This window comes from Equus quagga, chromosome 5 (genome assembly GCF_021613505.1).
Source record: "Equus quagga isolate Etosha38 chromosome 5, UCLA_HA_Equagga_1.0, whole genome shotgun sequence".
NCBI classification, from domain to species: Eukaryota; Metazoa; Chordata; class Mammalia; order Perissodactyla; family Equidae; genus Equus; species Equus quagga.
In genome coordinates, this window is record NC_060271.1 from 60,140,448 (window position 1) to 60,157,070 (window position 16,623).

The 16,623-nt window shown below is 56.8% G+C and overlaps 1 protein-coding gene across 2 annotated transcripts; it reads left to right on the top strand.

Annotated features, from left to right (window-relative positions):
- Positions 1 to 5,949: 5,949 nt before the first annotated feature.
- Positions 5,950 to 15,491, top strand: NEURL3 (neuralized E3 ubiquitin protein ligase 3). 2 transcript variants are annotated; one of them, XM_046660286.1, is made up of 5 exons: positions 5,950 to 6,359; positions 7,317 to 7,575; positions 12,419 to 12,904; positions 13,827 to 13,898; positions 14,529 to 15,491. In XM_046660286.1, the coding sequence occupies exons 2-5, from the start codon at positions 7,548 to 7,550 to the stop codon at positions 14,717 to 14,719; spliced, it is 777 nt and encodes a 258-aa protein (XP_046516242.1). In that variant the 5' UTR covers positions 5,950 to 6,359; positions 7,317 to 7,547; the 3' UTR covers positions 14,720 to 15,491. The 2 variants fall into 2 exon arrangements, with proteins under 2 accessions (XP_046516242.1, XP_046516244.1); XM_046660288.1 differs by having other exon boundaries at positions 7,334 to 7,575.
- Positions 15,492 to 16,623: the final 1,132 nt, after the last annotated feature.

Below are 16,623 nucleotides of genomic sequence, written 5' to 3' on the forward strand. Positions count from 1 at the left end.
CTCTGCCTGCATCCTACAACTGCTCGTTTTTCTCCGATATCCACGCCCTGGTTTCAGGCTGGGCACAGGACCGTCCAGAATGAAGGCTATATTTCCGAGTCCTTGTAGCTCGGTGTGACCACATGACCAGGCTTTGGCCGATGGGATGCGAGCTGAAGGAGGGGGCCGTGGGAAGCTTCCCGGCGCGCCCTGCCTTGGCCGCTTCCTCCTGCTGACTGTGGGGCAAGCACTGTGGGCCCGTGGGGAAGGGCAGCACCCAGTGAGGTAAGCAGAGGTCAGAAGCGGCCTGGCCCTTGATGGCTCTGTACAGCGGAGCCCCCACCCACCCGCCGTGTGCTGTGAAGGAAACAAACCTCTATCTTGAGCCATTTCGAGCCTCTGTCACTTGCAGCTGCCCTCACAGCCTCAGGCCCCATCACTCACACCCCCAGCTGCCCAGCACTGCCCCCTGGCTTGGCCCCCAGCCCTCCTCTGGCACTGTCTTGCGGACCACTGACCTCCCCCTGGACACCCCAGTGGCCTCTTCCTGGTTGTCATCTCACCTAGCACTGGGTTGAGCTTGGTCAGGCTGCCTCCCTCTCCTCCCTCTCAGCCCATCCTTAGCTTCAGGAAGGCCACACTCCTGGCACCTCCCGGGTCTCTGACGTGCCTTGCCAGTGTCCTTTGAGGGCCCCAATTGCTGTGCTTGCCCCTGTCATGTTGGTTCCCCCAAGGTCTGCCTGGGATCCTTATGGGGATAGAAGCTAGACTGGCCTTCTGGAGGTGAAGGGGGTGAGCTGGGTTTCTGGGCGAAGGTAGAGCTATTGTCTTCCCAGGTGCCAAGCCGGGCCTTGTCTCCTGGCTGGACATCTCCCAGGCCACATGGCTGGGCTCGTGTGGACGTGTGTAGGCCACTGCTCTGCTTGGGATGGCTGGCAAGACCCTCTTCCCCTGCCCCAGCAATCGCTGTCTTCCTTAGTTTCTGAAACAGCGCTGAGTCTCCCTAGACTCATGTCTGCGGAGCCGGGCCAGGGCTGGCCCTCACCCTCCTGCCGGCCGCCTCCTGGCAGACACTAGCTCCTCCCCACCCGCCAGCGTGGGCTGCCGAGGCCCCTGCCGGGAGACTGGCTGAGCCAGGGCTGCCAGGCCGTGCTGGGTCAGAGGGCTGCAGTGCGTGATTCACTCCCCAGCGAGCCCACCGGGGCTCCAGGGGCCCCCGCCCTCTAGCGGGAAGACAGAGGGCACACCCGGCTCCCCAGGAAAGGCGCTGATGTCGCCTCCAGTAAGGGGAGGCTGCCCCTTTAATGGGAAGAGCTGGTGTTTACCGCTGAGCGCAGTTCCCTGTGCCAAACGTGCCCCTGTTCAGTCCTCTGAGCAGCCCTCAGGTAGGCCTCTCTGTGCCCGTTTTGCAGATGAGAACGCCAAGGCTTAGAAAGGGCCATTAGCTGGCCCAGGGGTTTATGGCTGTTTGGTGGTGAAGGCAGGATTCGAACCCAGCTCTGTCTGGCTCCACAGTCTGTGCACTTACCTGTTTCATCAACCTCCTTCCTTGGTAACTCTGAAGGGTCCATCAGATTTCTCCAGCTCAACACCTGGGCTGATCTCATCCACCACTGTGTGACCGCGACTCTGGATCTGTATCCCCAGCCCGTCCAGTGGCCTGAGCGTCTGTTCAGATACTCAGGTGCCCTCAAGCCATCTGACTCGACTTACAGCTGCCTTGAACTCCGATATCCCGAGCTTGCTCTAGTCCTCCCAGACTTGCTCTCCGCAGGACTGTGTCCCTCCCCTGCTACCTGGCATCACCTCCTACTGTCGTCGGGGCTTAGCTTTGGCTCTCCTGTTGGGCCCTGTTCAACCCGCCTCGCCTCCCCCGGCTGTCCTCACCTGCACTCAGCCCTCTGTTGTTCTGCGTGATGGATCTTTCTGCAGAGCACATTGCTCCAAGCCCCTCCACCCTCGGCTCCTGCTCAGAATCCTTCAGCAGTTCCCCATTCTCTACAGAATAAAGTCCAAACCCTCCTTAGCATGGCCTTTGTGATCTCGCTCCTTGCTGTCACCTCTCCCCACACACTGAAGGACCACAGCTCCACTCTACCGCTGGGCTAGACAGTGCTAGCTACCCATCCAATATCCATTCTCTCCTCCTTTCTTAATATTAGGAACCCAATTTTTAGCTGTTCCTCCAATAAAGACTACATTTCTCAGCTTCCCTTGCAGCTAGTTGTGGCCACATGACAAATTCTGCTCAATGAGATGTCAGTGAAAGTGTTACATACGCCCTCCAGTAAGTTGGCTTAAATAGTGAGCTGATTTAGCTGAGAGCAATGCCTTTGGGGTCTTTCTCCTTCCTGCTGTCTGGAATGCTGATGTGCTGGCTGGAGCTTCAGCAGCCTTTTTGGTTCATAAAGTGACCTTGAGTGTGGAGACCAGTATTAGAATGATGGAGCAGAAGAATAGAGAAACCTGAGTTCCCAATGGCCTAGACTGCCTACTTTCAATTTAGTTCCTGTGAAAAAGAAATGAACATCTCTTGTTTAAGCCACTATTCTTTTGGATATTCTGTTATATGCAAGCAATCCTAATCTTAACTGATGCAACCAGACAGCACTGTGCACAATTACGTTTCCATGCCTTTGCATAGGCAGTTCCTTCTCCCTGGAATGAATGCCTTTCTTTGCTTTCTCGCTGTTGAAAGCCTAATTATCTTTCATGGATCAGTTTTAATATCTATTGCTCCACAAAACCTTCACCTGTTCCCTGGGCATAACGACCCCCTGCTGCCCCCATGGTCTTCCCAGCCCTCAGCTTGGCCCTCCTGTCGCCCTTAATTACTAAGTACCAGGCCATACTTGATTGACTGGGGCACAAGGATTGGGTTTTCTTCAATCTCTGGTTACCCAGAAGTTGGACAGTGCGTGGCACACAGTAGGTACTCAGTAAGTTTCTGTTGAACACACACCCACAGACACCCAGGCAGGTGCCACAGTCTTCCCAGGACAGACCCCCTGATAGATATGTGTGGGATGAGGGGAGCACAGGAAGAAGGAAAAGGAACCAAAACAGGAGAGGGCATGCCTCTCCACACCCCTTCCCCTACTTCTGAGCAGCCCCATCGGCCCAGCAGTGGCTCCATCCCCCAGTGCCCCTCTGTGGCAGGCTCCCGCCACGTTCCCACCATGGAGGGTGCTCTGGAGCAGGTGGGGCAGGAACCAGGGGACTCAGGGCAGTGGAGGCACAGAGCAGAATCAGGGCCCAGGAACATCTGGACGGGGCGTCAGGGTGGAAGTCACAGCACAGGCCTACCTGGGGGCTGGCTGCTTTGCAGGCATACCCTGGCGTCCCTCTTCAGCCCTCTGGCCCCCAAGGCCCAGGGTGGGAGTCCAGCTATTGACCCAGAGGATTTGGTGGACCCCCAGAGTTGTTAGGGGGCTCATGGGCAGGAAGCAAGTGGGCAGGAAGGAGAGCTGTTGCCCAGGATGTAAGTGGGAGCCTTGTGGCCCCCGACCATTTCCCTCCAGGATGGCAGACCCACGGTCAGTTCCACTTCTCCCCACCAGGTGGCAGTGCTAGACAAGCCCTCTGGTTTCCTCGGGGAGTGTGGATGCTCCATCGTTCATCAGCTCGCTCAGAATCAGCATTTTAGGGCTGGAAGGGAATTCCGCCAATATATAATCAAGTTGCAACTGACGCGCGATTGGAGGGTCCTGCTGGGTGGATTTTTCCATACGTATACACACCATATGTATACACACCACCTGAGCAAGATGGAGGACGTTTCCAGCACCGCATTGGCTGCCTTGTGCCCCCTCCCAGTCATCGACTCCCGAAGGCGAGCACTAGCTTGACTTCTGACACCGCGCGTTCGATTAGCCTGTTTTTGAACTTCACATAAATGGAAACTGTGGCGAGCGCAGTCTGGATCTTCTCTTACATCTACGTCACATCGCTGAGGTCTAAGCGTGTTGTGGATAACAGTAATTTGTACGTTTTTGTTGTCATGAGTATCCCACAGCATGTCTACGTGCAATTTATTTTCCATTCTCCTGTTGATGGACGTTGGCGTTGGAGCGGCCCCTGAGACGGGGATTACTGATGGGGCTTATGAGGGAGCGTCCTCGGGATCAACACCTGTGAAATCGGGACGGCGGGAGAGCTGGACGGCGGGAGAGCCGCACTGCGGTGCAATTGCGACAAAAACCTCAGCTGACCACTTGAGGGCAGCACTGCAGGCCCTGGGGGAACAAGTCCTTCATCCCTCAAGCGGGGTCTCAGCGATGCGTCAGAGAGTCCAGCACAGTGGCCATTTGGGTTTTCTAGTCTGGGGCTGTCATGAATAACACTACCCTGAACATTCGTGGACGTCCGTACCTCGGTCTGCTGGGCATTCACCGTGGGGTGGAATCGTTGGGTTATTAGGTAGGCAGGGGGGCAATTCTCAAAGACACTGCCACATTGTACTGTTTGGCATTGACAAATCCTTGCTGGCCACCTACTGTGCGCGTGGCCCTGATTGTTCTAGGGGCTGGTTTCCAAGTATGGGAGCCCCCTGCCCTCTGAGATTGCGGCCCAGCGAGGAACAGCTGAGCAAGGGCAAGTATAATACGGTAGGAGTCCCAGGGCCTCGATGGCAGGAGGCAAAACGGGCTGGGCTGCTCAGCGCTACCCCAGAGTGGGCTGGGTTCCCACTGGCTTCCCACTTCTACTTGGCTGCAGGCTGGCATGAACCCTGGGCAAGCTCCCAATTTCCTCAGCTGTCTGGTAGGAACTGAAATAGCTGACCAGCGGCTTCTCAGAGCACTTGAGGCACCTTAGGAGACAACGTGCATGAAAACCCCTTGTAGTGATGGGGCCCGGGGAAAGCTGTTGACTGCCAGGGAGAGGAGGAGGGAGAGACTGTAGGGAGCTGCGGGTGGGGGGAGGAGGTGCAGAGGCCTCGGAAGTCTCAGTCCCTTTGAGCGCCCCCTCCGCTGGGGGCACCTCTCCTAGCTTTGAGGGATCCCAGGGACTCAGGGCATCCTGCAGTACTGACTACAGCCAGCAGGGGCCGCCTCAATCTCTGTCCAGAGGCTGCCGTGGCAAAGGGCCGGTCCCTCTCTTCTTGGAAGGCACGTTTACAACAGCCTTGCTGTCCTGGTGGCCCAGTGGGGAGGGAAGGGTGCAGTCTCCATCGTGGGGTGGCCTCCACCTCACACTCAGACAACCAGTCAGCAGCTATCCATAAAGCTCCTGCTCGTGTCAGCACAGTTAAGTGAAAAGGTGACAGTTCTCAATTTAATGAGGAAGGAAAAAGAATCGAATGCTGAAGTTGCTAAGAGCTACGGTAAATTTTATTACAGTATATTGTTATAATTGTTCCATTTTATTACTGTTGTTGTTAATCTCTTTCTGTGCCTAATTTATAAATTAAATGTTACCGTAGGTATGTATGTATAGGAAAAAACATAGTCTATACAGGGTTTGGTACTGTCTGTGGTTTCAGGCATGCACTGGGGGTCTTGGAACACATGCCCTGTGGATAAGGGAGGGCTAGTGTACAATCAACAGAATCTTTTTGAGAAGTTGCTGTGAGGATTAGCAAGTGAATACAGTCCTGGACTTAGAACAGTAGTGGATGTTAAATAAATAAAGGTGGAAGTGTGTGATGGGGTCTCGCCTGGGCAGCCCGGACTCCTAGACATCAGGCTGGAGGCAGGATTTCAGGTCTTCAGAAGCCCACCTCGCTGAGGTCCTGAAGATGGGACCCTCCACCCCAGCCTGCTGGTCGCGGGCAGCCTGATGTCTGCAGCTTGTCCAGTAATTTTCCACACAGGCTGAGGCTCATGCCCCGATTTCCCTGATAAGATTCTGCAGTTACCTCTTTTATAGGAATGTGGTTTATCAACAAGGTGCTCTTGGCTCCAGCCCTCTAGGCACCGCCCAAAGCAGCCAGCAGTACAGGTGGAGCCAGGGCAGGGGAGGCGGGAGAAGGACGGACCTCTGGGCCCCAGCACCTTCCAGAGACAAGGGGATGCCCTGAGCCTGGATCCCTCAGGCTGGGCCAGCAGGACGCTAAACCGTGGGGCCCCTCACCTCAGGCTGGACCAGCTGGAACTATCAACCTTGGACTCGCTGAGATTGCTGTTGACTTCTCACCAGTTTGCCTTTGGCCTTTGGAAGATGGCTTCTAGAGAGAAACTGAGGGCGCCTGGCAGAAGGCGTGGTGTGAGAGAGAAAGTTCAGGGTTTCAGCAACATCTGACGTCAACTGGGGCCAGGCTGCTGTTGCTTCTCCATCGTCAAGACCAGTCACTGCATGTTGGGGCTGGAAGGGACCTGCAGACCAGCTCATCTTGGCTTCCTGTTTTACGCATGGGGACACCAGGGCCCCGGGAGGGCAAGGTAACATGGGAGCCAGAACCTGAGGCTCCAAACCTCCATCCTCCCTCGCCCCCCCATCCCCCACAACCTCCTCAGTCCAGTCAATAGCACCACTCTGCCAGCTCCTCCAGGGGCATGCGTGGGGGATATCCATCCCTTCAGCCGAGTTCAGATTAGTCACTGATCACGGCCTTGACCCGTGATCTTGGGAAGGGCTTAGCCCAGATGTGGAGTGCCAGGGTACTCTCCAGCCTCCAAACAAACTTCGGGCCTTGCCACCTACAGTGGGATCCACTTTGTTAGAAAAGTGCCTTGAGAGAAAAGCAAAATCCCAGACCTTGGGAATCACGCTGCATTTTAATAGGGTCCCCAGGACATTCATGTGCCTGTTGCAATGTGAGAAGCACTAGGTTAGAGCAAGCCACGTTCCCTCCACCAGCCCAGCTTCCCCAGGAAATGGAGGGGGCAGAACTCTGACTTCTCCGCCAGAGCCAACACCGGGAGCCAGGCCTTTGGGAGCCAGGCCTTTGGCGTGACCTGCCCTGGGACTTTTGCATTTTGTAGTGGATTCTGGAAAGTGGAATTCCAGCTCCAGCAGGGCTGGGGTAGCAATCCACACCACTCCCGTGCTGTCTGCCTCACCGGCCCACTGGCCAGCGTCTCTGCTGGACACCCAGAGCTGGGGCAGCTCCACAGGTCCTGGGATGCAGCTAATTCAACTCAATCCACTTTGGCAACGTTGATTAAGTGCCTTCTGTAAGCGGGGGTCTGTTGCCCACCCTGGCTGCACATTAGAATCATCTGGAGTGCTTTTAAAAACTATTTATGTGGGCCCTACCGCAGGCCACTGGCGTCAGAGTCTCTGGGGGCAGGTCCAGGCATAGGTCCTCATTAACACGCCTTGGGCCATTATAATGCACAGCCGGGTTGAGAGCTGGTGGTCAGAGGTCAGAGAGGTCTACCTGAAACCCTCCCCAGGCCATCTCTTCCCCCAGCTAGCTGCAGCGGGAGAGGCTTCCCCTACGAGCCAGGAGAAATCATCAGGAAATTCCCTGGATGTTATAACTCGTGACAGCAACGTCTAATTAATCATCAATCCTGTGACGCAACCTGGCCCATACCAAGGGGACCTGCTGAGTCTTTGCAAACCTATCCAGGGGAGTTCTGTGGACACTTCCTTCCAGACCTGTGCCCGAGGACCCAAGGCTGATGGGGGCCCAGCTCTCCTCCAAGACCGGTAAGAGGGAGCCCTGAGCTTGGTCCCTGGGGATGCAAGAAGCAGAGGGGGGCTCTGTGTCATTGCTGGGGTAGAAGTTCCAGGAGGCAGAGGTATGGTCAGTGTAGGCATTGCTCAGAAAGAGCTTCTGGTACAGGCTAGGCTGCCCCAGGTAGTGAGCCATGGCAGCGAGCCTCCCGTCCCTGCAGGAATCCAGCAGAGGCCGGTGACTCAGGTGCAGCATCCCTACAGTGATGGATGACCCACAGGACCCATCTGCCTTCGGTCCTGTTGTGCAGAGAGGAGACTGGCTGGGGTGGGAAAGAGGATAGAATTTAGGGGGCCTGCTGGAAGACGGGGGTCCCAGCTCTGCCAGGTCGAGCGGTGGGTCTTGGGCAAGTCACTTTCCCCTTGGGCTTCAGTTTCCTTATCTGTAGGCCGGGGCCAATGCAACCGACCTTGCTGGCTTACAGAGCTGCCAGAAGCACAAACCAAAAGGTCATCAGGCACGATGGTTCTCTGCGAGCCTCACCCGAGGCCACAGTATTCCCTCAGTGTGCAGGGTGGGAGATGGAGAACCCGGGCTTCCACCACCAGATCTCTGTGCATCTCTGGACCCTGCTCCCTCCCAGGCAAAGAGCCTGGAGCCTTGGCCCTTGGCCCCCTAGCAGCACTGAAGGCTCACACATTAGCAGCAGGTGGCACCCAGAGCCTGGGGGCGGGGAGGGGGACCAAGCCACTGCTGCTGCTGCTGCTCCAGCAACTGTGTTTGGATTCCGGGCAAGGGTGCCATGAAGGAGGCAGTGCTGCAGTGCAGGGATGAGGAGCTGGGCCCAGGCTCCCCCACTTCTGGCTGCGAGATGGCAGCAACTTGCACAACCTCCCCAAGCTCAGTTCCCTGGGAGTGCTTCCCCATGGGATTGTGGGGACGGGAAAAGAGGATGTAAAGTGCCTAGTAGGTGCCTGGTACCCAGAAAGGCTTGATGGCTGGAGGGTAGTGATGAAGATGGTGACAATGACGATGTGGGAGGTCCTCGCTGAGCAGGGGGCTGACCCTCCGTCACTTAGACTCCAAGAGCCTTGCTGCAGAGACTCTGATTTGAATCCACCTGTGGGTGTTGGGGTGAAGGCGGGAGCATCCGAAAGGCCATGTGTTTCCTGAGCTCCTTGGCAGCCAGCAGTGGCGAGTCCTTCTTATCAAGCCCAGCACTTGATCTGGTCCCCTGCAGCAGTGGGGAGCGAGGGAGGCAGGCAGAAAAATTGGGGAAGGTTTTCCACGGGCAAGTCACTCTGCTTATGGGGCCTGAGGATTCTGCCTGAAAATGCGGCTGACAATAATAATGGCCACCTGTGGGCTGAGGGTGCTCTGAAGCCCAGCCCAGCCGGCTGGGGACAGGCCCACTCAGAGAGTCACACTGGGCCTGTGCCCACCTCTCCCATTCCCCACCCTGGGGTGGGGTGTACCCGGTAGCCTGGGTCAAAGGATGGAGGAGCCCTGAAGGCCCTGGGGCAGGGATGGGTCAGGTGGAGGTGGGCGCCAACACCTTTCACACCACTGTGAGCCCGCTCCAGACTCAGGCGGCAGGGCCCTGTGCAGAGTAGAGGACGGGGCCCCTGTGGGCGGACGCACCCAGTCCTGCAGGCTTTCTGCCCAGCTGGCCGGACGAGACGGGGTTTCAGCCCTACTCAGCCTTGGCTTTCTGCAGTGAACAACCAGCACGATCATACAGGAGGGTGCGTGTGCAGAGCCTGATGCCCAAGGAGCCCTTTGTTCCCCTCCTGGCGGTGGGGCACCTTTCAAGGACCACTCTCAGGGGCTTGCTGAGGGGCAGCTGCGGTAGAGAGTGGAGCCTGGGGGTGCGGCTAGGAGAAGGGTGCTCAAGTCCACTGGCCGTCTCCTGGCCTGTCAGCCAATTGTGTCCTCTCAGCCCCTCTCTTCTAACCGTGGTGACATAAGGACAAGCTCCCATGTGCCACTGGGAAGCTCCTGAGACAGGGATGAGGAGAGCTTTGCAGACTGTCAAATGCCTGTCCAGGATGAGGCCTGCTTCTCCTTGGGTCCCCAGGGCCCCCCTGCCCAGCAGGGACTCCGGCACCCACCATGGTCATTCCAGGGTGTTCTTCCTCCTCCCTCACTGTCTTCCAGACAGCCAGTTCCCTGCTCTTCTCCTCCTCCGGACCCCTCTGCTGCCCCCAGAGCCAGGCCTGCCTGAGTCAGCCTCTGTCCAGGGCAGCTGTGCAGGGGATGGGCTGGAAACTCCATTCACGGACCGGGTCCTGAGGGAGGGGAGCCAGCTCTCAGCCACGACAGCTCATCTCTGCTGGTTATTGCCTAGGCCCAAGGAGCGGAGCATGATGGACCTTCCATTCCCCCAACCCAAGGGCGGCCGCCTTTCCCTGGAGGCTGGGGCAACCCTTGTCTGAACCCCAGCCCTGGCCCTGCTTGCAGTGGGCCCAGAGCCAGCTGCTTGCCCACCATCAGGAGACATCATCTCTGCCTTGCAGGGTGGTGGCAGGACTGGACGTGCTGGGGTGTGCAGAGGGTTTGCATGCTGCCCCCCACCCATACCAAGCCCCCTCCAGGCCTTCTCTCCAGGCCCCACCTCAGGGATGAAGAGTGACCCAGCCAAATGAGGGGGGGGCCTCCACCCCCCCAGGGTGGGGTATGGCTGGTTATACCAGGAACCCCTACCTCCCCAACCCCCAGCCTGATCCTGCCCAGGTGGGCACTTAACTCCTCACATTCAGGATCCCCAGGCAAGTACATGGAGACTCCAGGCCTTGGCTGGCCAGGCATATCACTCCCATGGTAGATAAGGAGACCAAGACCCAGAGGGGCAGTGACCTGCCCATGTCAGCAGCAGAGCCCCGACTAGAATCCGGTGTCTGACATGGCTGCCCTTCACAGAGCCTTCTGGATGCCCCAGCAACTCAGCAGTGGGTGCAAGGACAGGTCCTTCTGATGTCTGGGCTCTCAACTCTGCTCCGGGTCACTCTCTGTACCTGCTCTGGGACATCCCCTTGCTTCTGCGCCTAGCCTTGGGGAACCAGTGGTGGTGGGCAGACCCATCAGGAAGGGAGCGAGGCACGAGGGCATCCCAGGAAGGGGCAGTGGCGTGGGCAAGGGCTCAGGTGAGGGAGGGGTGAGCGTGGACAGCAGGGCTCTGTGAGGGTGGGTCTAGAGGTCCCAAAAGCCAGGGTGAGCACTTGTCCCTAATGCGGGGGTGAGAGAACCATGGGAGGCTGGCCTTTGGCCTGTGGAGGTCAGGGACTAGTTCAATGTGACCTCAAGGGTGTCCTTGTGCCTGACCAGACTGGGCCTCCCCTCCTTGTGCACTGCTGGAATGTTGCAGGCATGTGAGTGATCCGAGGAGAGGGGGCCAGGGAACTGGGTAGATCTGGGAGGGGAGGGCCTTGCTCCTCTGGGCTGGGGTCTGGCTCAAGTTCTGATTGAATTCACCTCTTTTTACGTTCGACCTCCCTCCTCCCACCCAGAAAGTGCAGCGTGAGGAGGGGAGGAGGGGTGGAAGGGGAGAGATAAGGCCCAGGGAGTTGTAAGAACAATTCTGGGGCAGGAAGCTCGCCAGCTTCCTCCAGGCCAGGAGAGGAAGTGCTGCCCAGGAGGGAACTTTTCCTGCCCGGCTGGGCTGCCAAGTGGAGTGAGTCAGGAAGTCCCCTGATTTTAAAGCCTAGCCCAGACCTTGGCTGGACCCAGCTCACCCTTCTGGGGGGCTTGATGCGGGCTCCATGAGTCAAGGAGTCGAAAGAAAGATTTCTTGGACTCTCAAGGTCTGGCAGTAGTGCTCCTTTATTCAGAGAATAGCATGGAGTAGCATGGGGACGGGACCCCTGGGCAGTAAGAGCTGCAGGCATGGGGACAGGACCCATGGGCAGTGAAGGGCTGCAATGTGTTGAGGGTTAGGGGTAAATTTATAAGGCATGGGTATGTGACTTATTTTTACTAGACAAAGGAAAGATGATGTAAAAAGTCATTAAATGGTATCAGTGAAGATGGGGTCTGGTTATTGTGTGGTCGTATAACTTTAGATATGTATTGGGTCATATAGATCGGCATTTAGGCCAGGATGCCCTGGGCTTCTCTCTCTGGGGCAGCCCTAACCCACACCATAAAATCCATTGGGTCACATAGATCGGCATCTGGCCAGGTCACCTTGGGCTTCTCTACCTGGGGTAGCCTTGATCCACATCAGGGCTGACCTTGGACCCCCCACCTCCAGCCTGGGCCCCCCACCCTGTGGGGAGCTGCCAGGCTCCTTTCTGTCCCAGGACAAGGAAGTCACCCTCACTGGGGCCATGGTCTTCACAAGTGACAGGTTCTCTGTGGGAAATAACAAAGTCAGACAAGCAGACAGGAAAACACAGCACCAACACCGGGACCATCTGCCAGAGCTGCCCACCAGGAGCGTGTCAGACCATCATCTCCCTTCAGCTTGTTTCTAGATACAGAAAGGACACATATGTATACAGGAAACATAAACATACGGTGTCCAACAAAACCAGGATCATATTACATCTACTGTTCCAAAATCTGCTCTGTTTAACGACAATAATAACTGTTACCGGGTATTGAGAGCCAACGCAGGCACCAGTTCCTTTCATTTTTATCGGATCCCCAGGGGAAGGGAACCGAGGCTTGGGGAGGCTCGTGGCGGGAACTCAGATCAAACTCAGAGCAAAGCCGGCTCCTCACCTGGTTCTGAGGTGAGGGGACTGGGAAGGAGGGTGGTGGGAGGGGCATGGGGCCACCAGGGGGGTGGGCGTGGGCAGTGGCGGTGGGGAGGGGCTGCAGTCGGTCGGCCACCGCCCAGCCCCACCCTGACACCGCCCCCCACCGCCCCCACAGATGCCGAGGCACCCTGCAAGGCCCTGCGCTTCCACGCCAAGGCCAAGGGCGCGCAGGTGCGCCTGGACGCCAAGGGGAGCATCGCGCGCCGGTGCGCCACCTTCTGCGACGGCATCGTGTTCAGCCAGCGGCCCGTGCGGCCCGGCGAGCGCGTGGTGCTGCGCGTGCTGGAGCACGAGGACCGCTGGCACGGCGGCCTCCGCGTGGGCTTCACGCGCCTGGACCCCGCGCGCGTGCCCTCGGCCAGCCTGCCGCCCTTCGTGTGCCCGGACCTGGAGGAGCAGAGCTCCACGTGGGCCGCCATGCTGCCCGAGGGCTGCGCGCTCGCGGGGGACGTGGTCCGCTTCTGGGTGAGCCGCCACGGCCGGCTCTTCGCGGCCGTCAACGCGGGCCCCTGGTTCCTGCTGCGCACCGGCGTGCTCCTGGGCGCCCCGCTCTGGGCCGTGATGGACGTGTACGGGACCACCAAGACCATCCAGCTGCTGGGTGAGGCCACCCGCCCGGACCGGACCCGCCCCGGGGGGAGGGGGTGCTCCGCCCCTATCCTGAGCCACCGGGAGAACCATTCGTTCGCTTATATTCAGTCAGGTTTTCCATCAGCTTTTGCCCACTGTCATTTATGAGACTGGGCGCTGGGGACTCCAGATGGACAGACTCAAAGAGAGGGCATCTGTGTCCCTAACGAATGATAAAAAGATAGGACTAGCACCCCAAACATCTATTAAGGGCTGATCACATTTCACAGAGGGAGAAATTTTGGGCTGGGCTTTGCGGTCTAAGTAGGAGTTCACTGAAATCAAGGGTGACAAGCAGAGGGATCATAAGTATGAGGGTTAGAGGTGCACGGGAAGACTGCCTGTGGGGGAGGGTGAGACAGTCAGGCAGTGGGTGGGGGAAGAGGAACCATCCATCTAGCCACCTGGAAGGAGAGCAGATTTCCAGCGAGCGAGTCGATACATACAGGAACACCCATCAGAAGAAATATTGGCATTCCCGCGCTAGTGGTCCATGGGCCCGCACAAGCAGTCCACCCCCACGCCCCCGCGTATGTTTCTAAAGTCGCTTGTCACAGGTGCTGGAGCCTCACCCCTGGAACACCTGATTTGGTGTTCTGAAGTGGGGCCCAAGCCCCTGTTTTCCTGCCGGGAATGGGGGGAGGGGGTTTATGCACATCCGGGGTTGGGAACCTGGGTCTCCGATCAGGCCGCAGAGTGGGGCGAAGAGGAGATGTCTAAAGGAAGGGTGGTCTAGGGAAAGAATCTCGCTGGGGGGTTAACCTGGGGAGGGGACGGCCAGGACAGCACTGTAAGATCTGCTGGGAGCTCCAGCACAGCAACCCAGGAAAGAAAGAAGAGGGACAGGTGCCTGCTTGCTTTCCCTGGGCTCTTAGTGTCCCTCTCTGCCTCAGATCCCACAGCCAGCGCCCTCCCGCCTGCCACGCCGTGGGTCCCCAGGGAGGAGACTCTGTCTGAGCCTGAAGGTAAGTGGCTTTCTGGCACCAGGCACTCCCGGGGCTGCAGCACCAGGGGAGCTGGGCGAGGCCGGGGCCCCGCCTAGCAGCTCAGTCAGGTCTTTCCAAGTCGGTCAAGTCTCCCACAGACTTTAGACCAAAAGATTTGCTCTGCCTCCTGCAAACCTAAAAGCAATTTAACAGCTCTGCTTTCTAGAACACTGGCTGACTTTACAAGTTACAAGAGCACATTCATGAATAGATAATGTTATTTTGTCCCCGCTTTAAAAAAGCAATCCATGTTCATAGTAAAAACTTTGTCAAACAGAAATAAATATTAAAGGATAAAGAAGGAAGTAAAAAAAGCCACCCGTTACCTCTTGGGTGGACTCCCTCCCAGTGCTTTGTGGTCGTGTATATATATGTAGGGAATTGTTTCTGTTTGGTTTCCTTTTTCCTAAATCGAGATTTTATAATATATATGTATGTACATTATGGTTTTCTTCCTAATTTTTTTCGGTTGATTACATTGTGAGCATTTTCTCACGAGATGAAAGTTTTCAAAATATGACTGCGTAGGTCTCTGTCCTGTGGTTCTATCGTGAGTAGGCTGCCCCCTTGCCCCCAAGTACCCCCAACCTATGTTGTCCCCTTTCCCAGCCGCAGCAGGAGAGGAGTGCACCATCTGCTTCCAGCATGCGGCCAACACCTGCCTCATCCCCTGCGGCCACACACACTTCTGCAGCGACTGCGCCTGGAGGGTCTTCAGCGACACGGCCAAGTGCCCAGTGTGTCGCTGGGAGATGGAGGCAGTGGCCCCCCTGGTGTGGGGCTCCTGCTCTGAGAACTGAAGAAGACCTCCTGGAGCCCGAGGCAGATGACGCCTACCTCTGAGCCCGGCCCCTGCGGAGGGACGAGGCGGCCCACCTCTTCATGGAGAAGAGTCAGAAAGGCTGGTCAGCAACAGGCGTGCAGAGCGGGAGGCCGGGGAGCCATGGCTCTTCCCCTCCGACAACAGACGGGGGCCAGTGGAGCAAGGTGGAGCCCCTCTTTCTGTCCACACGGGGACTGTCTCCCTGATGGGGTGCCTGGCTGTGGAACTGGCTCCGCCATGGGCCAGCGGACTTCTGATCCGTCAGCTTAGCTTCGCGTTCATTTGTGCCCAGAGCCCTTGGCTGGCTGCCTGGTACGGATGTCATAGATTTAGCAATCCCTGGCACATGTAAGTCCCGGGATTCTCAAGAACCCACACATGTCAGTGAGAAGGTCCTTTATTCAGAGAGCCGGCAGCCTGATCCCTGACTGTATCGCAGAGGAAGTTAAGGTATCTGTGTGTGTCTGGGGAAGCCCCACCCACCCTGGGGAATGAAGAGCCTGGCCCAGATGCAGGGGGGCATCTGGGTAGAATGTTTATGGTCCCATGTAGAATCTGGGTCACCTCTGACAAGCCCTCCATAAAGTGGGTCAGTAGTCACCCACCCTGCCTACGTTGCAGGGTGACTGTGAGGTCCCAATGAGATCATGCATCTGAAGATGATTCAACATGTTGCAGTGCGCTGTTTTCACTGTGCTTATTTCCTTGCCAATTTCTGAGATGTAGAAATAAAGTTTGTTTTTTATGAATGTTTTTGTAATGACCGTGTCCCCTTTGTTGCCTTCAGTGGGAGTGGGTGGAGCCGTGGGCTGGTCAGGATGCCGGGGCATTTCGGGGCATGCTCTCTTGTCCTCCGCAGACACACCCTGGGCTCGCAGTGGACTGAGTGGGCTCTGGGTGCTCAGGCCCGTGGACTGTATTCTGCTGAGCACGTGAAGGAGATAGTCCTGCACTCCCAGCCCTTAAGTCACAGCCAGGCTTTGCCCTTGCCACCCTTGATGTGGGGGGACTGCCTAGAGGCTCTGGCTCCTGATTGAAGAGAGGAGTTGACCCAGGAGCCCACCTCAGCAGGTGTTTGCAGCAGGGGCAAGCCATACCTATTCCTTTGCTGTTGTTCCCTGGTCCTTGACTCGTGGGGAGGCAGCTCCAGGGGGAGAGGGCTAAAAGGGGCAGTTCCAGCCTATTGTTCTCAAATTTGTAATGATGGACACCTCCACAAACTGCCTTCCTGCCCTCACCATAGCCAGCCAGAGGGTCCGGACATTAAGTTTGATGACACTGGAGTAGCTCTCACTCAAGTGGGATCTCTTCTCCACCACCCATGAGTGTTCTAACCTTGGGCATGTGACTTGACTTCTGTGAGCTCAGTTTCTTCATCTGTAAAGTGGAAATAATGTAATACTCTTGGCTGGTAAGCTGTAAGGATAATGCGTATGAAACATGTAGGTAGAGAAAGTACTCAAAATATGGCAGCTCCCTTCCCCTGGAAAAGGCATCTCTCAGGGGAAGCAGCCAAGAGTACACCGGGCTAGGTGACGGGCCCAGGGTGAGTCCTGGCAGCCCACTGGCTTTTACAAAGGGCCCCCACATCACCCCAATATTTTGGAATAATTCCTATGGATCCTGAAACAAGGTTTTTCATCCTTTGTGCCTTTTTTTTTTTCTTTAAACGATCCCTCCAGGGTGAAGGCAGTACTTTAATCCTATTTCCAGTGATTACCTCCGTCTTAGTTAACACTCGGGCAAGCCTGATCTTAGAAATGATCTCTAACCAGAGGTGGGACTTCTGGAATGTGGATAAGGACTTCTGTACATCCATTCCTCCATCAAAACAACAAAAATATTGGCAACATTATAAAAATCAGCTTTCGCAGAACTCTG

What these genes read in the sequence shown, in the direction of transcription:
- NEURL3 (XM_046660286.1), top strand. Translation starts at nt 7,548, where the DNA reads ATGGGGGCCCAGCTCTCCTCCAAGACCG. An exon ending in CCAGCTCTCCTCCAAGACCG is followed by an intron (nt 7,576 to 12,418) that starts GTAAGAGGGAGC and finishes CCGCCCCCACAG; the next exon opens with ATGCCGAGGCACCCTGCAAG. An exon ending in CAAGACCATCCAGCTGCTGG is followed by an intron (nt 12,905 to 13,826) that starts GTGAGGCCACCC and finishes TCTCTGCCTCAG; the next exon opens with ATCCCACAGCCAGCGCCCTC.